Raw genomic sequence first — 27,401 nt, 5'->3', positions numbered from 1 at the left:
TGCTAAGGCATAGAATGAGTTGGGTTGGAAGGACCTCAAAGCTCATCCCGTTCCAACCCAGTGGTCCTTCCAACCCTTTGCTATAGGCAGAGACATCTCCTGCTTGACCAGGTTGCTCACAGCCCCATGCAGCCTCCAATGAGGGGACACCCATAAAGAAATCAGAGAGAAAGAGGTAGGAAATGCGTTCATTGACGATAAACCCAGATTGTATAAATGACTGCAAAGCCTCCAGAGGGCCAACAGAACGCAGATGTACTCTCCTACCCATGGAGCTCCACTTAGCGCCGTTTATTCAGCAGTGCTGAGTAAATATCAACAAGGAGGTTGAAAATATTGATGGGGGGAAAATACTTCACGTTGAATGAGCCGCAGACATCTGGAAACAAACAAACTGCTGCAAGAAAGCGGCGGAGATATTTTGGGTGCTTGGTTGCACCGAGAGCCCAGTGATGAGCTGCAGCTGCATGGCGCTGCACGGAGCAGAGGTGGGCAGGAGCACTGCTGGGGTGCTGAAATATTTGGGGGGAAGAGAAGCAATCACTACCTGAAGTGTATTGACCAGTCCATAAAAGGTCATTTAGAAAAGCTCCTGGAATAAAATGGAAGGGATGTAGGCTTGTGTTGGAATGGAGCTGAAAGGGGTTGGCTGAACTCAACCCACAGAGCAATCTGGGAATGAATGGGGGTGCAACAAGGAGAGGCCAATCGCTCCAGGTAAAGGCTACATAGGTGTCCCCAGAGAGAGAGAAATGCTGTGGGACACCCAAGGGAGAAGCTCCACTGGGACAAGCAGGAGATGGATGGCACAGGAATGCATCACCAGGTCAGCACTGCCCACGTGCCACGATCCCAAAGCACAGTGCAGCCTCTCAGGCCCTGAAATGGTTCTGGTAGAGCTCACAGCCAACGCTGTTGGACCTCCAGGCATTGCCATGGGGATTTGTTGGCAGATCCAGTGTGGGTTCAAGGGCACAGGCTGCAGGAGGCGGCAAGCAGAAGCTCAGCTGTTTACGTGTGATCATTTATTTACAGCAGTGCAATAAAGGGAATATATAAAATAACATTCAAACAGGCAAAACACGAGCAGCATCATTAGGAAAGAATAATAGGGCTCTGATTACCAATTATAATACAGCAACCTCTCCAGAAACTTCACAGCCTTACTGCAGGAGGAAAGGAAAAGCAGAAGGGAGAACTCTGCTCCTGCACTGCAGCATCACCACCAGCGCTGTGCCCTGTGAGCAAACCCCCATGGAAGCCCAGCAAGGCTGATGGTGACACAAAGCTGCAGCCTTCAGCCTAGCAGTGATGCTGCAGGGGAAGAAATTAGTCCAGCAAGGCTTAATAGTGATGACTGGTGATGCTGAGCTGCATTGAAGGGCTGCCTACAGACAAGTGGGGTATGCAAGTGGGACATGGACTGCATATCCCAATTCCAAATCCCACCCAGCACCCATGGGATGCTCAGTGAGAGCTGCCAACCCAAAGAACAGCACAACCCCATCCTCAGCAGCACCCACAGCTCCTGAAGAGCCACAGCAGCCAAGGAAAGCTTCCCCTGCCCATCAGGACAGCACACAGCCCAATGCTTCGAGCAATTTTACAGCAAAGCCACCCCCCAAAAAACAATCCAGCAGTCACAACTTATTTCCTTTAAGCTTATTTAATGATATTTGAAACGCGTAAATTTTCTATTTCCCAGATCCTGAAAACAACATTTTTCTTTTTTCTTTTTTTTTTAAGTGACCAATATTTAATTCCAGAAACATACAACCTTATCAGCTAAGTCATAAAAGAGCTATTTTACAAACATACATCTGGATAATTAGAACAATAAAGTCTTTTTAGACATTCAAACATGATCAGTAAAAATACAGGATTATTAATAAAGATTCTTGTGTATTTTTTTTTTTTTAAAGAATACTTCCAGATTTCTTTCTTTTTTCTTCTCTTTAAAGTAAATCTCTGTTAAGAGTACATGATTGTATGTTGTACAAAGAAAATAAAAATATTCTAATATGAAGAGAGCTCCGAAAGACTGAATTCAAAATGCAACAGCAGTGTTTTGGCTGCAGAATCCCTTTTGCAGTACATCTGCTTGTCAGTTGGCACCTTTGGGGGAAGGGGGGGCTTCTTTGGGGAGCAGAGAGAGAACACAACGCCAGACAGCATCTCATAGCTGGGAGGAAAGAACTAAATTGGAGGAAGGATGGGCTGGGCAAGGAAACCAGAGAGCACTGCCTTGCTCTGCTGTCCAGTCTGAGGAAGGGAATGTACAATCACCAACCAGGAGCGAATTAAAATGCTTTCTTACCCTGGAAATTGGAATTTAAGAAAGGGTAACATTATGGCTTGGAGGGGAAAGGGGAATCCTGAAAAGTGCATTTAGTTCCAGCTCCTTCCGCACAGCGAGGCACGGCCTGAGGTTCTGCCATACAGTAGATGTGCCAGAGAGTAGAAAGGAACCCCTCATCATTCCGGGTTACTGCGCACAGATCCCTGACCCCACCATCATTTCTCTAGGGGAGTAATGCCCCATTTGCCAAGATGACCAACAAAGCAGCAGCAGAAACAGAACGCAACAGAAACAAAAACCCATGGTGTGACCTTTCTGTTTTCCATACAGCTGGGTTCAAACAGGTAGGGTTTCTCTGCCATTCCTTACAGCACTCTGCAGCCTCCTGCACTGCAGACCAGTCACCCCAAATGAGTTCCCTGCCACCTGTCAGCCCAGCAGAAAGCAAAGATATTTCCCCCCCGTGCATCCTGAGAGTGAAAAGGGACAGAGCTGCCCCTGCCCTCGTCCCAGCTTACATCCAGCATTATGGGGGACTCCAGCAGCTCGTAGGCTGGCAAGCTTTTGGACAGTGAGTCCAAGGACTGCTCCTGTTTCTGGAGTGTGGGTTGCAGACCAGCACTGTGCCAACTGACCGAGGGGATGATCTGGGGTGGGGAATAAAGGGAGCTGGATAGCAGGTTTGGCTGCAGCCCAGCTGAGTTTCTGGCAGGATCGGGTAAAGCTGCTGCATCAGCATGAGGCAGCATTCTACTTCTGGGGCTAAGCAGAGGAAGCGTGGGTGCTTCTAACCAAAGGAACTGGTGGGGCTGAAGGCGAGGAGGGGAGGTCCCAGCAGGTAAGGAGGGAAGTGCCTGGCTAATACTGACAGAACGTTCATGGGGTGAGCAGGATGGACCTGAGCAGGACCCAAGGAAGAAGCAGCTCCTGCCAGCATGGAAGAGAACACTTTGGCTTGTGTTGGCAGTGCAATGCTCCTGCTGGTGAACAGTGACACTTTGTGCAATCAGCTCTTCAAAAGAGGAACTCCTCCCTGCTCCATAAGGGATCGGGGCTCCTTCTTTCACACCAGGCCCCAAATCCTCTCTGTTCAATCCTTACATGAACTTATCCCTTGCCTATTTCTAATGGGAAGAAGAAAAAGGATCTCCTTTCCAGCTTAAGTTTAAAAAAAAGGAGAGATCTGACTCTGTGCCAATAGCTTACGAGAAAACATTTGTTTTAATGGAGCAGGGAGTACGATCTTTCTGCTGACCAAAGACAGATTCTCAGCACTTCATGATCCACGCAATTGCAGCTGCTATTGCAGTTCTGATGGGTTAATGGGATTTACAGGTTTGGCATGCTGTTCAGTTCGGCTTTGTTAAATTGTTTAAAACCTGGAAGGAAAGAGGGTGGAAAAAGGGACAGCTTTGCATGCTTTGCACTACAGCTGCCCCACTCTCAGAGCCATGCTGCTGCCCATCCCAGGACCAACCCAGGGCAGTGCACAGCCAGCAGAGGCTGCCCAGCATTGGCTCCGCTGGTGGCTGATGGTTACATCTTGTTCCCAGACAGGAAGGTATTTCAACAGCAAACCCCCATCAGAACAGGCCTAGGGAAGTGCTGGAGAGCTGTTTCAGCCTCCTTTGCTTTGCACATCTCCGTTTCAGTGAGAACACATTGGCACAAAGAAAGAAACAACAACTGAACACCCCAAGCCCTCAGCAAGACATACGTTCAGGTACTAAAATTTACTGGCCCTATAATCAGCAGTACCTGTGGCTAACTCAAATGGCAGCCCTTATTCATTCAGTAGTGAATCAGGGACAGACACCCATCCGCCCCACATCTTTGAAACACTTCTGGGTTTGCATTTTTTTCTTTTTTTTTCTTTTTTTGATCCAGAGAAGAGTTACAAAAGTGCTGCAGGTCCAAGTAATTTTATCACTTTACAAAGGAGACAATGATCAAAGCCAACAAAGTCAAGAAAAAAAATTAAACCAATTCTCCTCTCCCAGTCTTATCTCGCATGTCAACAAAGGAGAACCCTAATGGGAGAGAGGGGGGGGGGGGAAAAAAAACTTTGCCCAAGTGCCTGGGTACTCAGAGCATGGAAAACCCTTGTTGGACACATGGTGACATGAGCATTTCCCATGCAACCGTTGGATGCACACAGTTCCAGCCACAAGTCATCGTAACACCTTCATAAGTGGCTCTTTGCCTGGCAGTTTGGGTGCCAGCAGGGAGTGCAGAGTCCAGTCCAGTGAAGTGAAGGTACACTTGCACAAGGCACACCTTCTGCCCTGGGACCTAACGAGGCTCAGGAGCAGCAGGTGGCACAGCACACTGGATGCACAGGGCTAGAACTGTCATTACCCAATTAAAATAGAACAACGACAACAACAAAAAAAAAATAGGCAGATTAAAAAATTAAAATGTGCTTTTGATACACGGAATGAAGTCAAATAAATACAATGATTTTTTTTTTTTTTTTAAATGTCTAAATACATTTTTATATCCTACACCCAAAGCTCTGTACATTTGGTTTGGTTTTTCTGTTCTGAAAAAAAAAAAAAAAAAAAAGAATTTCTGGTGGCAAGGAGAGGAGGAGTAGAATAGAACAGACTCCCTCACTGACAAGATAGTGCAGATGCCCCACAGGAAAAGCACCCATGCCCGCTTTGCTAGAGGATGGTCCACGTTTGGATGGTCTGAACCCTCTTGTCTTAGAGTCCACAAGGAAGGCAGCAGGTGCTGAGTCCTGATAGTCCTCATCCAATCTTCAGTTGTCCTGAAAACACGACTAACTTTTCTCTGATGGAGGAAAATAGAAAACAACAGTGGTGAGAAAAGGAAAGGTGCAATGAGAGATGAATGTCTGGTGTTTCTGAATGCTAGCACTAGCACCAGCAGAGAAAGCATGTCAATGTGAGAGAGAGCGCACACATTTAACCTGAATACCAGCAACTACGTAGTGCCAGAGGACTGGCCACTCAACCCACAGCAGCCAATTCACACAGTGCCAGAGACATCCCAGAGAAAGACTGGAATCATTTCACATATTGAGAAATCTCTGTTTGGGAGTTTACATTGATTCAGCCTTCTTGAAAGAGAAGCTGCACGTCCTTAGATGGAGGTACTGGTGAGACAAGCTCCTCTGCACTTGTGAGACTCAATGGATTGAACTGACCTATCTTGGAACCAGCACCCTGTTAGAGACGCTGAAGCAAATGAAATCTTTTTTTGTGTGTGTATGAAACATTAGTAACTGACTGTGCACTCTTTGGTTAATGTCTGATGTCAGTGTGCTTTACACTGCCTGTTCCAGAAGGTCATACCTGAGTGCTCTCCTGTGGAGGCTGACCCAGCCAGCCCTTGGCGACGGAGAATGATGTAGTCTTCCTCAACCTCCTGAAAAACAAAACAAAAACACACCTCAAATGGCTTTTTTTCCTCTTTATCAATTGAATGAAGAGGGCTTCAAATGGGAAAAGATACGTTGCACTGCAGCAGAGTGGACTGGAATCATTCTTGTGACCCACACTGGATCTCAAGACCTTCAATCAGCCTTCCCTTCCCACACAATATTCCATCTCCTCTTCACATTCGAGTTCAATTAAAGACTGGCTACAAACTTAACAGGTTGGTCTGCCTTACACACCAGGATGCTGTAACTCCTCTACAGCAAATGCTGCGTTGTATGGACAAATGCTCAAAACATACAAAAAATTATTCTGGATATAGTAAGCTGAAAACTTTGTTATTATCCTACTGCAACTTAGCACCTCCTGCTGAAGGCAGCAGCATGCAACAAGAGCCAACAGACATTTGTATGTCAATAATTCATACACATCAGGTCAGAGGTCCCTTTGAAACCTCCCCATCACACACATGCACTTTTGTCCTGTCCCTGAAGAATGGCTCCAAACTGAAACCAAAACAGCACGCACACCTCCTGCTTCCAGCTGAACTGCTGGCTTCCTGTAACCCCACAGTGCAATGCAAGCAAATGGCACCGAGTTCCTCCTTCAAAAGCTTCCAGAGGGAAGAGCCAGAGACTGAAAAAGGCATGATCTCCTTCCCCAGAATTGAACATTTTCAAGTTATTTTCTAAAACAAGGTCTAAGAAATACAAAAAGAGTGAATAGTGCAAATAGAAACACAGTACCTTTAATTTTTCAAGGTCATTCTCTATCTTCTGAATATACTGCATCATCTGCACGCGTGACTCTATAGACCAGAAGGGAGGGTTTGCTACAACCGTGCAGGGCTCTTCCACTCCTCCCCAGCGGGAAACCATCATCTCCTCTGCAAAAGGGGAGCTCCCTCCATCCGACTGCGTGTCCCGTGGGGAAAGGGGCTGCTGCTGTGCAGAGTCCAAAGAGGTGTGGCCACCTGCAGCACCCTGGAGAACCAGAGATGACACCTCCTCATCCGTGGAGCTCTCCTGCACTGCTTCATATCCATCAAGGATCAAATAATTTCCTGTTAAGAGAATAGCTTTTTACTCACACCTCGGTGCCATCACCACTGAGAACCACTGAACTGTAGACAGTTTAAGCAGACTTTAAGGAAGACAAGTGGGGAGAGGTCCATCTCCTGAGACATTTTAAAATGGATAAGAGAAAGCATTTGTGAACACTATGCAGAATGGTGATTGCATTAGACCAAACTAGTTTGGTTCTGAGCTGAGCTCTGCAGATCACGGCTGATTTGGGGACCACAGCTGGACAATGATGTGACCAGAGGAGCTTCTTCACCTCCCCTCCTGCATTCCCCAGCTCTCTGCTTCCAGCCTGAAAATCCTGCACATGTACTCACAGCACCCACCCAACCAAACCATTTCTGACCTGCATTGAGCACGCCTGTAGGTGGGTTAGCTTTAAAATCCAGCTTGCTGAAAATACGTTAAAAGATAATGCAGTTACAGACAGAAACGCAATCACAAACTGTACCTAGCAATAAAATTACATTTAATAATTTCTCTGCAGCATTACAGCAAAGCTTGCATGTGAAAGCAGAACTGACTGAAAACAGGACAATCTGATTTTGATGTCCCTATACAGTTAAGAAAGTAAACAGCACGAGTGGTGACAAGTAATTAGATGCTTCAAGTTGTTGGCTTGCTTTTAATAATTTAAAATGTTTCTATAATTCAGGGAAAGACAAACGATTTTCAATGCACACTTGGAAGGCAGCATTTGGACAGTCACAAATTGGCTTATGAAGAATCCAATTTTTAAATAAAAGCATATTCTCAGATAAGAGATATAGAATCTACTACCTGTGAGTGCCTCCTTACACCACAGCACGCATAGGATAAGCTTGTGTGCTAAATTTAGTGCAGGGTCACTACTTTGGCTGATCAAAATCACAGGACTTTCCAAATGCAAAGTGTGCAAAGTCCCATGAAGGTGCTTACAGCTGCTGCCTTCGTGCTGCCTTTCTGCTGAGTTAACAGCTCCACAACCTTCTTGAAGGGTAGAAGAGAGAGGTTTGGAGATGCCAAATATAGCATGTGTAATAATAACGGAAATAATAATAAGCTTTTAAGAGCTTCAGACTGGGGTGAGGTCGCTGGAGACAATTGCAGTGCCAAGCTGAACTGGAAGTTTCTCTTCCCAAGCTCAATCATGAGAAGCCAAAGCAATAGCTACAAAATAGCCTGAGCCACGGCTCTGTGTATGGACTAAAGCAATGCTTTGCCTGCAGGGAAAATATTTTTCCTACAGGTTCCAACCGTCAGCTGAGAGATAACACGGTCCAGTGGCAATAGCAATCAAGAGCTTGCATTGTGCCCAGGCCTCTGTAAATACAGTTTGTCACAGTGTATTAACCCCACAGGATTTTGGTTTCTTCTTTCATAAAATAGGAAATTCATTAGGTACATGTTTGCTCAGCTCTTTTCTGTGCTAAAATGACTGTCAAGGACTAAAGAACTAACTTTAAATAAATGTCCTAAATCGTATCAGCAAGAGAAGCTTCACTAGGAAAACATACTGTAGTTTTCTTTAGTATTTCCCAATTAAAACTGAGCCAAGTCCCTAGTATTGACCTGGGAGAGGGTGCCATTCCAAGAAGGAAGGAAATAAGCTCACCTGAGATCCGTATTTGCACATCCTCCTCGTCCTTCCTTTCCATTAGCTCACTTTCAGATGGATTTTCATCACTGTGAGCTTCTCGGGCATCAAAGAAATGCTCCCCACTCTCATCAGCACCCACCCCTTCCAGCTCTGTGGCAGAGACCTCCAGACTCACACCCATGCGGTCCATCGCTAAGTTACTGCTGGGTCTGGGGTCTCTTGCTCCCAGCTGCATGGCATCCCCTGGAGTTGGTGATTCAGCTGAAGTCCGGAGGCCATAATTAGCTGTGGGCTCGTTAGTTCCGCTTCTTGGAAGCGTGGGGTCTGCTCCAGGCTGGTGAAATTTGTTATGGTTGGAGTGCTGCAGTCCAAGCTCACTTCCACTCTCTGTTTGTGCCTCTTGAGAGACAGTCCTGAACCTGGGAAAGCGCTGCCGGTCTTCGAGGGTCCCCTTCTCAGCAAAGCCAAGCTGTTGGACCAACAGCTTTTTCAGCAAGTCCACTGCAAGTAGAGATAACATTGGCAAAGCTTCACAGGCCGTGTCCTCCAGAACAGTGATCAAACTACACATAAAGGCTCATTTCAAATGAGAGATCTCGGAGCAGCCAGCCCTCTCACTGCTCTCAGAAGGGAAAGACGGGGGTGAAAATAAATAAAAGGTCTTTTGAAGCTCTGTACCAATGCCTTATTCCACATTTCACCTTACATGGAAGGGCAAACACATCAGTCCAAGCTCCACCTTGTTTGATACAAACAGAGAAATCACCTATTAATGCTGTCCAGTGAGCTGGAGGGCAGGTGAGTGCCTGGGTGTTACCCCCCTGCAAATGAACTAAAATACAAAGGCAGTAATGGGGGACCCCAACTTCAAAGTAGCACACTAAACGTGTTCCACTAGATTCTGAAATGACAGATCCAAAATTTTCCCTACAATTTCATGTAAATTTATTCTTATCTGAACTTCAACCCACATCCCTTTAGCTCTCAAATTATCCCAACCAAACACTTCATATTAAGGACACATTGTTCAGTGCAAAAATATGACGCTGTCAAGAGTGCAAATATGCTGTTCTTTCTCACCATGTAATGCTCACGTAACACCCAAGAAAATCCATGGGCTCACACAACACAACAGTCCCTCAGCTAAAGGGAAAGCTCTTGTCAAAACGTGAGACCCACTGCTGCTGTCAGAGGGCTGCCCTACTGCATCTGCATGGCCAAGGGATGCTGGATCACTGATACCACCTTAACACACCCCATAGACTGAGATTCTCTTATGGCTGGTCTCTGAAAACGCATACTAAGAACATCTGTACAGCATTCAGAATTAGAAAAGGACTGTGAATCCTAGAAAATGGATCAAAAGATCTGAGGTAAACCATTAAACTGCAGAAGACTGTAATTACTTGGAGAGAGGAGAGAGAGAAAAGGGAACTGGGGCCAAGGATATGAATGCTCTGCATTCTAGTGACAGCAAATGACCCACAGAGAAGCAGTACAGAGTATTCCCTTCAAGTGCAATTCAGGGACTGCGTGTCCACTTCTGAATTGCCAGGGAGAGATGCACGGATTAATGATTTCATTCAAATTTTAGGAAGTTATATTTAGAAACTCAAGGAATTAGAATGCTGGGTCTGATCAAGTGGGTTGCACAGCCCTGCGTTCTTCCTCTGAATAAAGGTAGACCACAGAACAAGAGAATGCTTGAGAATCTTCCAAATAAAAAATTTTACAGAATTATCTGTTCATCAGAACAAACTGCTTTCAGCACAGACAAGTACCAATCTGATCACACCCAGCCAGCACCCAAATCCTCTGAAAATCTGAATCTAGACTTTGTCTTGCTCATGTTAAACATCCAACCTCATCTGCATGACTTTGCAAAAGAAATATGCCACATCACAGCCTGCAGCTCAGGCAACCTCTCCTGTTCTGCACCCCTGGTGCTGTGAACGCAAGTCCATGGGGTAACTGCAATGTCTCTGAGAAATCTGCTGACTGGCAATGACATTTTACAGCACTGCAAAGAGCTCTGCAATGTGATTTTGTCATCAAAGCACTTTGTGGACAATAAGTAACAATTCATGATTACCCTCATTTTAGACACAAAAAAACAACAGCAATGCAATGAGATGCCTGTGGCTGAAGGGAGTGGTGTACGAATTCAGAACTCAGAATTCCTTCATGTCACATCCACTCTGTTTTGCTATCATCTACAGCACAGAGAAAAAAATTATTTAATAGAAACAGGCATTAATACTATTCCAGCTCATTGATTCAGAAGGTCGACCTCAGAATTTCCACCTCCAAAGCAAGGCTCACAGGTACTTACGGTTCCTTAATGCATCCAGTGCCCACTGCCCTCCTGATACCAAAGGTAAATTGGTGGCTGTGTGTTCATAGCATGGAGAAGACTCCTTCAGGGCCAGGTCTGCCTGTTGCACTTTATCAAACTGTCTCTCTGCCACAAGAAGACTTTCCACCTCAGACTTTTCAGACATGGTGGGTGAAGTCTGAGCATTCAGTATCAGTGGAGAGTCTAGGCCCAGATCTTTGTCTAGAAAAAAGAAAACGTGTTCAGGTTAAACAACTGCGTCAAATTTGATGCTAAACTGCAGAAAATTCTCATAATCTCTGAAAACACTAAAAAACAGTTTTTGAGCACAGCTTTGGTAAAAGGCTGTTCATTTCCAGGGAGAAAAACAATCTTCTTCTGTGATTTGTAACGGGAATAGTAAGAGGTATTTATCCAGGAGCTTCAGCATCATTTCTTTACATGACTTGTAAAAAAAATTGTTCCATTCCACAAAGAAGTCAGTGCTACCAAAAGAGTCCCAGGACACAAGGAACATGCCTTGGCACATTTGCACTCTGTGTATCAAATTTACTGACAGCCTTTACCAGGACTGCTGTGTTACCTGGGCTTTGCAGGCTACTGGCAGGAATGTCATGCTGGTCTTTGAGCTTCTGCTGCTCCTCTTCTTCACGCTCTTCTCTGCAGGGAAGAAAGAAACAACATGTACTTTTAGTCACCTGTATCTGAATGCTGCATGCCAATCACTGCTCTGGCTGACACAAGATGGGCTGCTGGAGAAAGAAAAGCAGCCTTTCCTCCTCCAGCTGCTGTTACTTACTCGCCAGGTCCCGACTGTGGTAATGGAATCACTCTTCTGCTACTCTCCATTTTTACATTCCCTGCCATCTGAGCTATGAGGTCCTGCCATCTGCATAAAAACATCACATAAAAACACGCAAGATGTGAAGCATAACGGATACTGCTCCATTTAACACTTTTTAAATCCAGCTAATACAATTACTGCTTTTCTTATCAACAGAAACGTCTAATCCTGTTGTTCTTTTAAATCCTGTTACAGTCAGTGCCTCTGTAATACCTTGCAGCCACAAGTGAAGCAGCACAGCACAATGCTCACCTCACCAGGATGCTCCAGCAGAAGGAAATGAATGACAGAACCTTAGCAGGAGCTGTCGAGTTATATTTATGTATAAATATAAATGCAAGCATTATGTAACCTTTCACGTAGCACTGATTAGTTTAATACACTGCAAAGTACAACGGTTGCTACACATCATACAAATAATCTCAGGTAACTCGTGAACACCTGCACAGTTACTACACATAATCAGATACAAAAGCTCTCACAAGTCCAACGAATCAAACAGCAGATGGAACTGGACCAATTACTTACACGTTCTTTTCTGAAACTGTCTGTGCCACCAGCTCGTAAATGTGAGCACCATTTTCTGACATGGAGATGACGAAGAAAGCTTTGTTATCTGGAGTAACACAAAGAGGGAAGCATTTAATTGCAGGCCTAGTTCTCCATACCATTCTGACATTCCTAGAACTGAACATTACCCCCATCCAGAAGCAGTAAAAGATCATGAAATAACCCTTCAGTGGTACTGTACACAGAGAGAAGTCTTTCCCTGTCCAGGAAATCTGACTATTAGTCCTGAAAGAAAAGAGCCACTTCTGCCCAAGCTACTTTGAAACACATTCACCACTTCTCTTTTCCCTCATAGTGATTTTTATTTCTAGGGAACCTTTCATCTAATAAAACCAGACTACTTGAACACAGAAGTCTATTTATAACTCAAGCCATGCCTAAAAAGGTTATTACCAATGCAGAGAAGTTAAACAGCTCACGCAGTGCTATGAACAAGATGTTGGACAACCAAGAATTAAGCCTACGCATTTTTCCACGTTCAACTCTGGAACTCTAGACAAAAAAGCCTCTCCTCGACTGATCTAATCCCCACTTTTGTTGTCCTCCTTTGCTTTCATAGTTGGTTCCACTGACCTGTTGCCACCTGACGAACCAGAACAGTGTTCAGTTTGATGATAGGACTGAAGGTGTGCTTGCTATCAGCTGTCGATGCCAAGATTTTACTGTGACACTTCAAGACCAGCTTATCATCTTGTTTCTGCAACAGCACCAGAATGTCCTCCAAGAGCAGAGTGTAGAGATCTGCACAGGGCGCAAAAGAACCCAGAACGAGTTAAAGATTCATGGTTTTCTATCACACCCCTGCAGAAAGAAAAAGGCTGCATTTTTGATTACTCATGCAGAGGCACTAATCAGTGCTATGCCATTCTAGGCAAAGCTTGCAAATCTTTCTCATCAAAACTACAGCAGAGAGCTACAGATGGGATTGGATCATCTCACGACTGACTGCTGTGTCCCTGCAAGGCCTTAATGATACTCCAGCACATTTCAGAATTGACAAGAGTGATTTAATCAGCTTTGAGAAACACATACACATCATTATAGGTGGCAGTACGAATCATAATTGGAAACTGCAGAAATGCTTTCTCTCTCCCTCCCTCTCTCAGCAAGCACACATAAACTCAACCCCACATCAGCTGACAAGGAAAACTCACCGATAGTTTTGTCACGATTAACCTTCCAAGTCAAAGGTCCTTCATGAAGCATTTTTCTCTTTGTGAGATCCAAGTTCTGTCAGCAGAAGGAAGAAAAAAAGGAGGAGCACTATGAAATGTCTAGGAAAGCAAGCAGTGGTAAAGCACAGGAGTTTCAGAGGGAAGGTAACCCATAGGTGCTTTAGTTTGAACAGCTAAACCCAGCGTGGAAAAAGAACCATGGAGCAAGAACAAGGCATGCTTGTACATCAAAATCTTGTGACAGGTGTCTTTTGTCACTCTTCCTCATTCATTGATCTTTTGATGATGTTTCAAGTGACTACATGGCGAATTTTCCTTCTAAGCAAAGTTCTTAAGGCATTAGAATGTCATCTGATTTCTAGGAGTTTTTGCAATAGCCCATACAAAGTCTGCAGTTCCAGTATTACAACTGGTTAATGCTTCAGCACTCTATTTGCAAGTCAAGTATGCCCACGAATGACATACTGATATAAAAAGCATTCCAATGATCTGATGGACTTTATAATGTCAATGGATTCTTCAGTCATTTCAGTGCTTGTGACATTTAGATCTGCAGGCAAGTAGAAGTGACAATTTTCACAAGTCATTCCTTCCAAGTCTCAGTCTACAATCAATAACAGCAAGCTTTCATAACTGCCAGTAAGTTCTTCATTTCCTAACTAAATGCTTGTGGGTTTATTTGTGGAAGATTACAGGATATAGTTTTATAGGGAAGTCATCACATAAAGACTTCTTTGAATACACACCGACTTTGGAGAATATAAAGGAGCGATAAATAAACAACACAGAATCTCTAAGTGAGACTGGCACAGACAGCAGTCAAAGTATCAAATCATCATCATCCACTTGGTATCTCACTAAGCTTTCAAGCTCCACCAGCACTCCTATGTGCAGAACCACGTTGTTACATCCACAGAGATCTTCATGAAGATAGCAAAACTAAATATTTATCTCCAAAGGCCATTTGATTGTGCATCTGAAGATGCAATAGAAAGAGCCACAAACGGAGCAACGGTGCTGCAATCACAATGCACAGAGCAATTGCTTCAGTGCTGCCACTTACCCTGAACTCATCCATCATGGGATCCTCAGACTGCTTTAAGTAGGACAGGTCAAGACGACGCTGATAATCTTCCAGATGCTGCAAGAAAAAAAAACCAAAACCAACACAACAAACCATTGCAAATGGTCACTTTTATTAACAGAACTCACTAGAGTCAGAGAGCAGACAGTCACAAATATTTCTCCGTGTTCCCAAATGCCTGGGATTCCTGTTCTCATACTAGTGTATGGAACTCTTGTGCCACACAGCACCTTTAAGCACAATATACGGTCACTTGTGCAGAGATTCCAGCCATGTTACACAGCTTGCTTCCCTTCACCTCCCTCTCTTAACCCCGACCATTGGTGCTAATCCAGTTCAGCTCCCACCTGCTTGTTCTCCGATTCCTTGACAGCCTGGTTCACGTGGTTAAGGACCTGACGGCAATGATCTGCTGCTTTCTTCACCTTCTCCTTCTCTTCAGGCAGTTCTGCAAGAGAACAGGGAAATGCAATAACTCTCTCTGATAAAGGATTAAGAGGCCACAAATGTCATGCTGCTTGCTGACCGCAAACAGGTTCCAAAAAACATCCTCCTGCTACAGCAACAGCATGCAGCAGTTACCTTTCCAGCCAGCCTCTAGATCATACAGACAGACACAGGTGAGCCCCATCAATTCTCACCAACACAAGCCACATTATGCATGTAGTTAACCGGCAAATAAACAAGTTCATCAAGGGTAATGGAGTGTCACACGCTTTCTTAATTATGATTAGAGTGACTTATAAATACAGTATATTTTTTGCAAGTAATGAAATTACACTGCAACAGTTATCTGCTAGTAAACTTGAAAAGGCATTTCATGGTCTTATGAATCCTTTTTGTCTGTTACACTGGAAATGACTTTCAGTGTGGCACACAGCAGCTGAACTCAAACCTCTGCAAGAACACAGTAATGTTCTGTTAGTGCTGCTCAGATGTGACACTTGATGAAAGCTGCACCAGGATTCTGTTGGCCTCTATAATGTGGGACAACGATTTTTTCCCCAAGTTCGAACTGCTTCAAGTTCTTAGTTAATATCATATGAATGGCCTTCCAGTTTTTTTTATATGAAGTTGATTTTATATCAGACTTTTGGGGCGTAGGTGAGATGGAAATCTAAGCACTCTTTCTTCCCTCACCTATTGGGAATTTGAATAAATTCTATGGAGAACTGATCAGAACACCACAACCCTTTGGTCGATAACATGGAAATCTTGACCTTAAAAGAAAACAATCAATTTGTTCTGCATTATCTACTCTTTGTTCCCTTCTTCAGAAACTTGCCGATTTGCATCAGCCTCAGCACTGCATGATTTTTGCTTAGATTTTATGATACTTTTATTTTTTTCTTCCTTGCTCAGAACTATGTCCTACATCCATCCACGCTCGTTTAAGTAACTGCATAACTTGATGAGTTTTTATTAGATTCTTCTTTCTTCACATTTTTATGTTGGCAATGGACGACCAGGGATTTCTGTTATTGGAAGATCTTATTCTTTTTCTCTCTCTCAAGTGCATCTACATGGAAATTGGAATTCATTTAAATGTGTTTTCTCTTAATAGCCTGATTAGCTATCTTAGTGTGCTAAAGAAGAAAGAAAAAATATGTTTTTACAGAGCATATTTATTACTGAAAATCAATTTACTGAAACAAATGAAGTATCATCTTCAGCGATTGAATTCTTTCCAGTTATTTCCTTCAAAACTGTAGAAAGGTGTTAAACATGCCTACAAAATTACAGAAAGAACAAGCATGCTAATGACTACTCAAAAACAACAGCACAGAGGCAACCTGCCTCTCTGTCAGCTCAAGTTTTAGTTTATCAGAACAGGAATAAGGAAGAGTTAAATGACACTCGCTCTTTTTCCTCTATTTGTCTCCTGAATGTAATTCCAGCTACTGACATTGCTGTGTACTCACATACCATCAAAATGTGAGTGTACAGAAGAAACATTTCCTTCAGTTTAGTTGTCACAACGATTGAAAACAGGTAATAATGGTAAATAACAGCGTAAAATTAAGAAGCAGCCCAAGAACTGGAGGAAGGGAAGAAGACTGTCAGGAATTCCAGTTTTCCTTCTTCAGAAACTATCAGCAAATCAAAGTGCTTTGTCAGTAATTTCATGAGGAGAGTGGTTCTATCTTCAAAACTTCAGCTTCCACCCCTCAAACTTGTCAAGACTAAATTTAAATGATTACATATATAACTCAACACAGACTGCCATTCACCTATTCCAAACTAAATCCCCCTGCCCTTCTTATTTTTCACGAGAAGGAAAATGAGTTTGAGAAAAAAAAGAGACTGGATTTTTTAATTCTACATATTTTGAAAGAATTTATTTAACCCGTCCTCCTGTGAGGAAGGCAGCAGCGAGATCACAATGGTGACCTGTAAAATTCAACTGTACTTCAGTCCATGCAATGAAATCACATTTGCTTAGCAAACCTGCTGAGACACAAGCACCAACCACTGGCTACCTGGTAGAAATGCTTTACCTGTGTACTTTGCAATGTTATCCAGCAGAAGGGGGTACTTTGTCAATCTCTGCATCTCTGTTGGAATGATATCCTTCAGCTGCAGGCGGCGACACAGGGGATTACTCTCAGCATCCTAAAATTAAACAGCACAATAAGTACGTTTGTCATTTTTATTAAGACTATAATTACCTGAATGTGTAACATCTATTCATCACGTAAACGTCTATTACTTCACTTTCTGGTAATTAAATACAAGACAAGAAATGCCAAGATCTATCATTCAGACAATACATCCCTTCTCGATTTGCAATTACGTATAGGAAGGGTTCACAAAGCAGTGGCTTCCTTCCCTCATTACTGCACAGAGGCCTGGCAGCATCTCCAATCAATCTCAGTCACTGCCACACAGGGAAGATATCAGTTTAGCCCTTCATGCTATAGCAAAACTACAGTACATTTTTCAAAATAACGTCAACCTTTGTATTACTGCAGTTCTTCCCAGCTGGTGGTAATGAAGATAATGTTCTCCTCTCCAAATGCCAGAAGTATTCAAGCCCCTTTCCTGGTGGGCAGAATAGGTTTACAGTATCTGTATATCTGTCTTCTGACTTTGGTATGCATCAAAATTGCACTGCTATAAGCAGTTTTTCTCAAAGAAGTACTCATCCTTGGGAAACAGCCACCCAAGTGAGATGTGATGCTGCCTGGGGCAGCATGTGCTTTCCTTCATTCCAGCAGGACATTGTGTATCGCAATCTGAAGACAATGTGAAGTGCAATCTCATTAACTGTAACAACTTAATCTAAAGCCCTTCACTATCCCACACCAGCAGCTCAAACCCTGGCATAAAATTCACCTGCACGAAAGTCTGGAAACGAGAGTCCTTCTTCTGACGGGACTTTATGACCTCCAGAGCAAAGGGCTGGTTACTGCAGAACGTGGCAGTGGCATGTTTCAGCTTCTCCTCTGCTGCTCCACTGAACTGTGCCAGAAAGTCATGAAAGCCAAAATTAGACAGACCTAACTTCAGCATGAGCTGCTGTCAACAGACATAAAGCCATGTAGCACCACTGGTCTCAGAAGGGAAGGGAGGAATAATAGCAAAAGAGGGGGGGGAAGACAGGAGGAAGAGGGGAGACTTACAACAATCATCAAAGCATGTTACTGATGGCATTATCCAAATGCTCCTTTAATGCAGACAGCCTGGAGACATCAACCACCTTGCTAGGAAGTCTAACGCCCAGGCTGAACCTCCCCTGGCACAGCTTTCTGCCATTCCTTGTGTTCTATATCTGACAAGTTACTTCAGTGGAATACATCATTTTAAACATTCTGTTTTTAAGCCTTTGTTTGTCCAGCCTATTTAGAAGCTCTGCTATGTGTAAACCCTACAACTCTCCTGTCACCACTCCCAGCATTTCCAGTTCTTTCCACAAATGCACTGCAGATTCAGGGAGAAAATTCAGTCCCCCACTGTTAGCTGTAAGAGAAGTGCAAAAACAGCACTCAGATGAATGACCAGTGATTATTTACCAGACTCTGGTCAGCAAAGCCAAGACCAAAGATCCTGTTTCTTCAGGATTAGCCATGCTTAAAGACAAGATGATAAGAGAAATATGGCTAGGGAAAATGATAGTCACAAGCAGAGCTGAGAAATGTGCTGCAGATGACAGACAGATACACTATCACTGCAATTCTTCCCATTCCTACTGCCCAATCAGTGATGCAGCAAAAGCAACTCCTGAAAATACTCACTCTGGAGAATGAGATTCTAGTTTGATTTTTGTGTTTTAGCCACTTAACCAGACACCAGTCAGGGACGTGGAACGATCACACTTGTAAGGTCTAGCTTGCTTTAGCTTGTTCATAAACGAATGCACAGGCTATTTTTTGCTTTTCATTAACACACAGGGGAGAACTAAAAGAGGTTTTTCACTACCAGCCACATCTGATTTTCATTTTCTTCCCTTTTTTTCTGGGATACGAGACAAACGGCAGGATTACAAAAATATAAATCACAAGAGACTTCTGCATGAACATCTGAAAAGAATAAGCAGATCAATCTTCAATCCCATATTAAGTCGGCTTGAAAACAAACAACAAAACAGGAGACTCCCAGGAGAGACTAAAAAAACCAAAGAGATTCTCACTCCTGCTCCCATCGTTTGGATCTCAAATTTGAAATAAAGCCTGCAACAGCCCCTGTAAATTTGAAGAGGCTCAGCTATGCAAATATGACTGGAAATCATGATTTTAAAATATCTTTAACTGCACCAAAGGTGACGTAAGGCTTATTTCAATATTATTGTAGTAAATTGTGCTATTACATTTCTCAAAATCCTTCTCTCATTTTTATGTCTTCAAAACTATGTTTCTATTTTACCCGTGCAAATGTTTTTTTCTTCTTTTCTCCTACCTCTTGTCAAATGAAAATCCCTTGAGTTGTTTCTCTAAACCTCTTTCCCTAGCTCTTTGTTGGCTCCACACAAATAACAGCTCTCAGACCTTCAATTCCCATTAGCTGGGAATTACCTTCATTAGCCTCTGGCACTACAGGTCACTTTCTGAAACACATTTTCAAGAATAAAAATGGAATTTACCCAAGAAAGCAAGTCCTCCCCAATTTGGTCAATAACAGAAGTCTCATTCCTTTTCCGGACCGCTTTCATCTGATCATTCAATGCGACTTAGAAAAAAAGAAAGAACAAAATTTTATTAATACCATTTGCATGCTTAATTTTCCTTACTTTCCATTTCTTTTAAAATAAAACTTCTTCTAAGAAAGGACTAAACTTGCAATAATTCCAGCTATGTTAAAAAGGTTTCCTGCAATGTAATGAATTCACTAGAATTTCTAAGAAAACGTTACATCCCTCCTTCGCACTTCTCTCTCTCCTGTCTTTAAATGACCTCTAAGAACTTTTCCAGTCTTGTCTTTTCTGAGGCTCAGTATCACTGACCTTTTAAAAACCCAGGCCTCATGCAGAACATGCTTCAAACCACCAGCCTAAACAACTGCCTTTACAACTGATCATTCAGTGACAGAGCAGAAATTGTGATTCTGAGCAGTCCTTCCTCTAAACAATTAGAAAGGGTGATCCTTCAAAACCACCTGCAAGACATCAATCCTTCCATGGTTTTTTCATGTTTTCCTCATCGACAGCTGTAACTTTCTGAACATTACCCTACAAAGACTATTCATCAAAGTACTGCTGTTTTCATCAAACATGAATGAGCACAAGAGTCTGTGTACACTGATACAAAAAAGCAAGCATCTGAACTACTGAGCACACGCTTTCTTCATCAAAATACCTTTGCAAATCAGAAAGGGGAAAACTGTGTGGAGGGGAGAAGTGCTGTGTGAGGCTGCCTCTCGTTTTAGGGTACCTGTGTCAGTTTTTCTTAGATATTTGTACCCTGAATTCCAGCTCAGACTGCAAAGCCAAGAAGCACCTCAGTCACTCTTACCATGAAGCCCCAGGATATCTTCCAGATTTGAAAAGATCTTCCTTTTGTCACTGGAGTTGAGGATCCCTTCCCGGGTGACACGCTGATAGAAAACGTTGTGCAGAACCTTCAGGGTGCGGACGTGAGCTCTCTCAGTGTAAAACAACTCTGAAGAGAGAGAGGAAGGCAGGATTGTAACCACTGACCTCAACAAGTGTGACAGTGTGGACTCAAACGTGAACCAAATACAAGTCAGAAGTGTGAACTTGCAAACATCTCCCTCATCTACATTCCATATTCCAAGCTGCTCCACAATGGTGCCACACTCTACTATGCTTCCGAGAAACAGAGAAGTCAATTGATTCACGACTCAATTTACCCTACACAAACAGTGAGCTCCTAGAGGCTGGTATTGGCTGCTCAGAGTGCTCTGCAGGATTGTAAGACCTGAAATTAAAATGAAGTTTTGCAGATGAAGTTTGACAATGGCTGCACTGTATGTGTTTTCCAGCTGCCTAGACAGTGCCTTTCACTTTCTTTTACAAAACGTGATACTGCAAACTGGTTCTTCAGTGTCAGAACACTGAAATATTAATTATTTCTCCTCTAAGGACAGTATCCAGTATCCCTGGATACATTTCAGTAACCAATACAGTTCAGTTCACAAACACGAACTCCTCAAACCCAAAGCAACACATAGCACTACACTGGACAAATTGGTGACAAAAGACCTCGTTTTAGATTTTAACAGCTCTGAAGGTCTGCATGACAAGATTTCAACTTTCTGTTTGGTAAGATAGGAAAAAAACATCCATCTCACCATTAATCACTTCTTGCCTCTTGATCTCGTAGGGTTTCAGTCCCATCAACACTTCTCGGCTCACAAGCTGCTGCCAGTTAGGGGGGTCTGTGTCCATGTCAAAGTCATACAGCTCATCTTCACTTTGTACATCTGCAAAACCAACGCTGTCCATCCTAACGAGAAAAAATATGCCACATCACTCCCATTTCAAGCATGGATACAAGAAGAAAGAAAAGAAAAAAATCAAAGTATACATAGCAGTTGTAAAGCATTACACAAATATGCTCTCTAATAAGCTGCTCCATGTCTGAAGCTACGAGAATGTTTTGCAATTTTGCCCTTTACAGAACTAAGAGTGAATATCTGTTCTTGCAGTATTTTCATAAATCTCCTTCCAGTGTTACAGAAAAATAATTTGCTTAGGGTCAAATAGCAAGTCAGAGAAAGGGCAAGTCACTATTTCTTTGCAGATACACAGCTAACATTTAAAAAGAAAACCTGAGAATCTCAATTCCATCACCCATCAATTCCAATCAGCAGATGTAGCACTTACTGTATTTCACTCATTGAGCAAAGGGTTTATCTGCATACGATCTGCTCCACCTGTCCTATGCACAGGTGTTCCATGTCATCCATATGTTACTTAAGAACACGAAAGATAACGCAAGAAATTGTACTGGCTCAGAACAATGAACACTGCATTCTACTTCATAATCAATTAAAATGTCAATCAAATCAATTAAGTTGAAACAGTTTTAAGCATACTTGCGAAAAGGCTTTGGTGTCCCCATGTCGACCACTCTGCAAAGAAAGAAAGGAAGTATGAGGGAACCATGCTTGTAGCTGTCCTACAGCCACTGCCACATCCCGATCACTGGGGCACCACAGTTACCTCTCTGACTCTCCCTCCTCCTCTGGCAAGTTTTCCAAGGGAGATGGGAATTCAAAAGTAGTATTGGGTGTGCGGGGTGTGCCATCCACACACTCATTAGCAGGTGGGGCTTCTCCTGTCTGCTTTGAGCCTGAGAGGGAATGAATAAGAAATGTCAAGAAACATATCAAATTGGAGTACATTAGAGTATATCTTCACAACCTCTTCACAGCCTCTTCATTCACAGCCTCATTCCAACTCAGAGCTAGAAGAACTGAATTTGTAAGTTTGGTAAGAATAATCTCAATTAGGTATGTTTCCAGGCAACACTGATTTGTGCAGGCAGGCACCTCAGGCTGTTTTTTTTCCCACTAGATGATCCAGCAACACCATGATAAAAGCCACCAGACAGTAATTTTTGGCCACGGTAAGATTTCCTGACTTGATCAAGAACCAAGACTGAAAAGATGACTGAGCACTCAGGAAGATTATGTGACGTAAACACATCTTCATTTCTCAGGTTCCCTGCATTGGAAGTGTGCTTTCCATATACCACTCCACATACAACTTAGAACAGTCCCTCTGCAACAGTATCATCCTAACCTGATTCACTGTCCTTGTTTCCCTCTGGAGATGAAAAAGGACCCACTGCCAAAGGAGACATTGGGTTGGCAGGTGGGTATGGTGCATCTGTGCCATCACTGGAGGACCCACTCTGGCGCAGCTTGCCTGAATCTGGAGGCTCTGGGCTAACAGAAGGCACTGCAGGGATGTGCTTTTGGTGCCGTTGCTTCTGTATCTCCATGGCTCTGCCAACTAAATAAACACAGAGTTGTTACACAGCTGAAAGAGCTTTTACCTGCTCCCAATAGTCAGAATTAGAAGTATTTTAGGACACTAACATTAAATATGTTTTTAAAGATAAATCTTAATTTAAAAAAGAAAATTCTGCTGAGTCTTTTTAGTGCTTTCATATTTTTTTTTGTGAGTATTTTGTTTTCTTTTTAAAGACAGAGTCCATTTGGTTTTCAAGCTCATACTTGGGGTGCACACATTTCCTTATCTGACATACTTGCACTGCTGTCATGTCGGCTTGGTCTCCTTGGTGGGCCCAAGAGATTAGGAAAGCCTCTCCTCTTTCCTTTTTCATCTCCTTCTTTCTCTTTCTTGATACTCTGCTGCAATAACACAGAGGACAGAAGAGCAAAGCAAACAGGTAACTCATTTTTTCAGATTCAGTTGTTTACTGAGGTATTGACTAATTATTTCAAATAGCAGCAGCAGTTTTGTACAAGTTCATTTGTACCAACTTATTCAGGGGTCAGCATCCTGCAGCATAACAGGCACAGAGAGCACGAGCAGCTTATGAATGGTGTGTAACAGGGTTAGCAGCAGGGAGTCACAGCATCCTCAGAGATGCATCTGTTAAAAGCAAAAACTCACACCCTGGTTTTAACTTAGCAGGAGCTAAAAAACACTCTCCTTCCTGGGGTAAGAGACACATTTACAGCAACCAGCAGCGCCTTGTTTCTCTAAGGAAAAACATCTTATGACTCCAAAGCTCCACAACCATATAGATTCTAATCTGGGAAGGAGAAATACAACTTAGCATACCACTTCAGAAAGGCTGCTAATGCTCCATCTAACCTTTTCACACTGTCAGTGCAGAACTGCTTATGACAGCCCTAACATTTCAAAGGAAGATGGAACGCTGATGAAAATATACAGTTACTGAGAGCAGACACATCCCCATACTGTGAGAGATGACTGCACACACCCACAGAGATGGAGTCTGGGTGAGAGAACTCATTATTAGGCAAGTTTCTTAAGACAAAAATTGAACTATACTGACCAATAGCCTGAATAGATGTATCTGAAAACATATGTATATATGTAACATATGTAACAAGGGTAGATAACAGCAGGACAAAAGGAAATGGTTTTAAGTTGAGAGAGGGAAGATTTATGTTGGATATCAGGGGGAAGTTCTTTACAGAGAGAGTGGTGAGGTGCTGGAACAGCTGCCCAGAGAGGTTGTGGATGCCTTGTCCCTGGAGGTGTTCAAGGCCAGGTTGGATGGGGCCCTGGGCAGCCTGGTCTAGTATTAAATGGGGAGGTTGGTGGCCCTGCATGTGGCAGGGGATTGGAGATTCATGATTCTTGAGGTCCCTTCCAACCCCAGCCATTCTGTGATTCTGTATAACCCAATCAGAGCTGTTAGGTTTTCTGTGAAGCTTGATAATCCTAGATGCTCTTGGCGCAACGAAGGCACTAAAAATCATACCAACTTGGTATCATACAAAAGTATATTTTGAGTTCTAACGAAGCAACCATGCTGGGCAGCTTTAAACAAATGCACACTGGCTACAGCACTACTACCTTGATCTTTGGCAAGAAACCAATACGGCCACGCTTCTGTTCCAGGTTCCGAGCCTCTTTAGCTTTGACTCCCAGGTGCTTCATGTAAGTAAGAATCACATATTGTATGGTGGAGCTGCCAAATAAATACAAGGACGGAGGTTAAGGAGAAATGTACTGGGAAAAATCCATTTCGTCAAGAAAATAAAACAGATCAAATGTAAAGGTTCCATGGAGAAATTAATCAATTAAACCAGAAGCTTTTCTTTTTTTTCTTTTTTTTTTAATATGAAACTATGCATTACATGCAAATGGAAAGACTCAACTAATATTAGAATCTAATTTCTTGTAAACAAAAGATACAGTTTATAAAAGACGTACCAGCCTAAGAGGTAAAATTAAAATGTTACCAATTACACAGGTGTAAACTCATAAATTAGGCACATATCTGAAGTCAGATCATGGCTTAGAGCTACACTGAAAATCAGTACAGTAAAAGGTCTGGTTTCTGTAAGAATAGTAAAAGCTAACAGTCTGGTTGTAGGGTGTCAGATAAACCAAACGGGGCACAGCATACACAGATAATGAATGTCAGACTGGACTGAAACAACCACAGAACAAAACCAAAAGACACAGATGAACTCTCGGCAACTTTTTCTGGTGTGAATCAGACAATGAACATCAGAACAAGGAGAGTTTGAAAACAAGGGGTTGATGCTTCAAATCAGAGATAATTATGCCAGCAGATTTAGAAAGGGAGAGTCTGGAGTTACAGCCAGCAGAGGGCTGTCTTGTTTTGCTCAGCAGAAGACAGAGCCAGCAGAACCAGTATCAGCAAAAGAGTTCTTATTTCTAGGACCACACAACTTTCATTACCTCTTGTCTTCCTCCAAAGGCTGAGATGTCATCCTATGTAAAAATGCAAATGTAAATGAGAATGTAAAAAAAGAAACTCAATTAACAATTAATACACAGTCACATCTACCCAGAGTGTCAGCACTTGTGTTCAAAGTGTCCTTTGCAATATCAAAAAGCCCCAGGAAAAAGAAAAGTAAACAAAAATCAAGGTTCAGTTGGGAAAATTGGGTTCATAACAAATTGAAAGACAAACGAGGTTTCTGAAATTAACTGTTTCTACAGCCCAAGTGAAGGACTCAGATCAAATAATACACGTAACAACAATGGAAATATTGCCACTCCTATTTGAGCAGTAGCCTCCTTGAAAAGATACGGACTTTAACTAACTACTGCCTAACTTTTTGCTATAATTACTCAGAGATACATCAGTAGCAAAACAAGGAAGTAATGCAAAAGTACTGGTTAACAAATCACTTCTGTTGTAGCTCCTAACTCCTGTGCTCTGCACTTGTCAGGTTCAGGATGAAACCATTTTTACCTCTTTCAATTACACCTGCCAATACTCACAGGACTTCCTCAATTTTGGCAATAATCTGTTCTGCACATGCTCTTTCCTTCTCCACCGCGTTCCGGTCACGAACCCTTTCTGCATCCAACTTGGTCAACTCTCCCTCTGCCAGGGTCAACCCCATACTACGTTTCTGCCTGAAATACAGAGAGAAGAAAGAATCACTTCAAAATAAATACTGACCTGTAACAAGGGAAAGCAACCCTGGCATTCAGAAGGCCAAAAAGTTTGCCTTATTGGTTTTTGACATTTCTTTACAGCATTTGCAATCACTGTAAAACAGAGCTAAGATGGCCTTCAGAGGGGTAAGATTTTACAGCATTTATCAAGAGAAGTAGCTATGGCAATGACCAAGTAAAAGTGGGCATTCTTTTTGCAGCATCCAAGGTTAAATACTTGAAGCATATACTTGAATATTTTTAGCTATGAAGACGACGATTACTGAACAGATTATCTTGAGATGGTCTCTCACGCTAGCACTGCTCATGACTGCACATGAAAGGACATATCAATTATCAAATTATATGATTTGTAGATGACAGCTCTCTAAAGTGGATTATTTCTTGTCTAAAGGGGAGTAAAAATAAAAAATGATATACATTGATTAAAAATACAGTGTCTCTGTACAATGCAGAGGGATTGGACTTGATGACCTTTAAAGGTCTCTTCCAACTCAAATGATTCTACAATTCTAATAAAGATTTATGTAACAATATTAAGCAACAATATTCTAAATGTGGCTCCAATAACTTTTAGAATAAAGAATCCAGTCTTTGATATTGATCTTGCAATTGACTACATGCAGCAGTGTCAAAACACATTCAAAGACTGGTCAGAGTGAGCCCTCTCTCCAGCGCTATCTTCCTATTCAGTCCAAGACAAATGTTTCTTGAGTTTGGAATTCTTCCTTATCAGGCATGAACTAAACAAAAACTGTACAGGCAACTGCTGTTACCTGAAATCTTCCAGATTCCTCTGAACTTCTGGACAGACTTTATCTTGCATAGTTTGTATGTAGTGGCGATGAAGCTCTTCAGGAATGAGTTCTGGCCTTCTTTTCTCTGTAAGTCAGAAGAGAAAGTTAACAGATTATACTTTTAAGAAGAGAAATAGTTCACAGTACCTTAGAATAAAATCGTTCATACACAATTTAAACCATCCAAGAATACCCTTCTGCCTTCCACTTATTGATAATATGAATTTCAGTGCATTAAGTGTAAATAGCTTTGGTCACATCCAGCATTAGACTAAAAGATACACTTGCCAACATGGCCAGTTCTTCCCACCACCAATGCATCTATTAGAGCATGCACTATTGTCCAAAACAAGAATTTGTTTTGTCTCTCCTTGTAACCATACATTTGAAGCAACCCCATGGTTATTTGCTGGGACTGCCTCAAACAGTAGAAGCTGAAAAGCAGAATTTCAAGGCAGAAGTGCCTTACCTAGATCTACAGAGATTTCATCTGGTATTGGAACTTTAAGATTCTGCAAAAGAAAAGGAACACTGGAGGAATACATACAACAAGCAGCACCCCAATAAAATGTACAATACAAAGTGCATAATGCAATGCCCTTCAAACCTAAAGTCATATAACTTGAACATATCATAGGGGAGGCTTCCATCCTGAATACACACACACAC

The 27,401-nt window shown here is 42.5% G+C and overlaps 1 protein-coding gene across 7 annotated transcripts in view; it reads right to left on the bottom strand.

Moving 5' to 3' along the window:
- Window positions 1-1,647: 1,647 nt before the first annotated feature.
- The window catches only part of ARHGEF12 (Rho guanine nucleotide exchange factor 12), a 66,785-nt gene continuing 41,031 nt past the window's right edge, over window positions 1,648-27,401 (bottom strand). For 5 of the 7 annotated variants that reach the window (XM_031599814.2, XM_031599816.2, XM_090123683.1 and 2 more), the window contains 26 exons: window positions 27,202-27,244; window positions 26,712-26,817; window positions 25,756-25,893; window positions 25,207-25,239; window positions 24,349-24,466; window positions 23,045-23,150; window positions 22,576-22,788; window positions 21,994-22,123; window positions 21,867-21,902; window positions 21,120-21,274; window positions 20,321-20,467; window positions 19,453-19,538; window positions 17,709-17,834; window positions 16,871-16,985; window positions 14,720-14,820; window positions 14,352-14,429; window positions 13,268-13,343; window positions 12,687-12,854; window positions 12,072-12,159; window positions 11,499-11,588; window positions 11,283-11,359; window positions 10,697-10,921; window positions 8,380-8,865; window positions 6,450-6,766; window positions 5,620-5,692; window positions 1,648-5,095 (listed from right to left, as the gene is read on the bottom strand). In XM_031599814.2, coding sequence (XP_031455674.1) covers window positions 5,085-5,095; window positions 5,620-5,692; window positions 6,450-6,766; window positions 8,380-8,865; window positions 10,697-10,921; window positions 11,283-11,359; window positions 11,499-11,588; window positions 12,072-12,159; window positions 12,687-12,854; window positions 13,268-13,343; window positions 14,352-14,429; window positions 14,720-14,820; window positions 16,871-16,985; window positions 17,709-17,834; window positions 19,453-19,538; window positions 20,321-20,467; window positions 21,120-21,274; window positions 21,867-21,902; window positions 21,994-22,123; window positions 22,576-22,788; window positions 23,045-23,150; window positions 24,349-24,466; window positions 25,207-25,239; window positions 25,756-25,893; window positions 26,712-26,817; window positions 27,202-27,244 — 3,342 coding nt within the window. In that variant the 3' untranslated portion in view covers window positions 1,648-5,084. The remainder of the gene's footprint in view (window positions 5,096-5,619; window positions 5,693-6,449; window positions 6,767-8,379; window positions 8,866-10,696; window positions 10,922-11,282; window positions 11,360-11,498; window positions 11,589-12,071; window positions 12,160-12,686; window positions 12,855-13,267; window positions 13,344-14,351; window positions 14,430-14,719; window positions 14,821-16,870; window positions 16,986-17,708; window positions 17,835-19,452; window positions 19,539-20,320; window positions 20,468-21,119; window positions 21,275-21,866; window positions 21,903-21,993; window positions 22,124-22,575; window positions 22,789-23,044; window positions 23,151-24,348; window positions 24,467-25,206; window positions 25,240-25,755; window positions 25,894-26,711; window positions 26,818-27,201; window positions 27,245-27,401) is intronic. The other 2 variants (XM_090123680.1, XM_090123682.1) reach the window with 1 other exon arrangement.

Source organism: Phasianus colchicus, chromosome 23 (assembly GCF_987193195.1).
Source record: "Phasianus colchicus chromosome 23, bPhaCol1.hap1.1, whole genome shotgun sequence".
In the NCBI taxonomy this organism is placed as follows: Eukaryota; Metazoa; Chordata; class Aves; order Galliformes; family Phasianidae; genus Phasianus; species Phasianus colchicus.
Note: the sequence above shows the minus strand (reverse complement) of the source record. Positions and strands in the feature narration are given on the sequence as shown.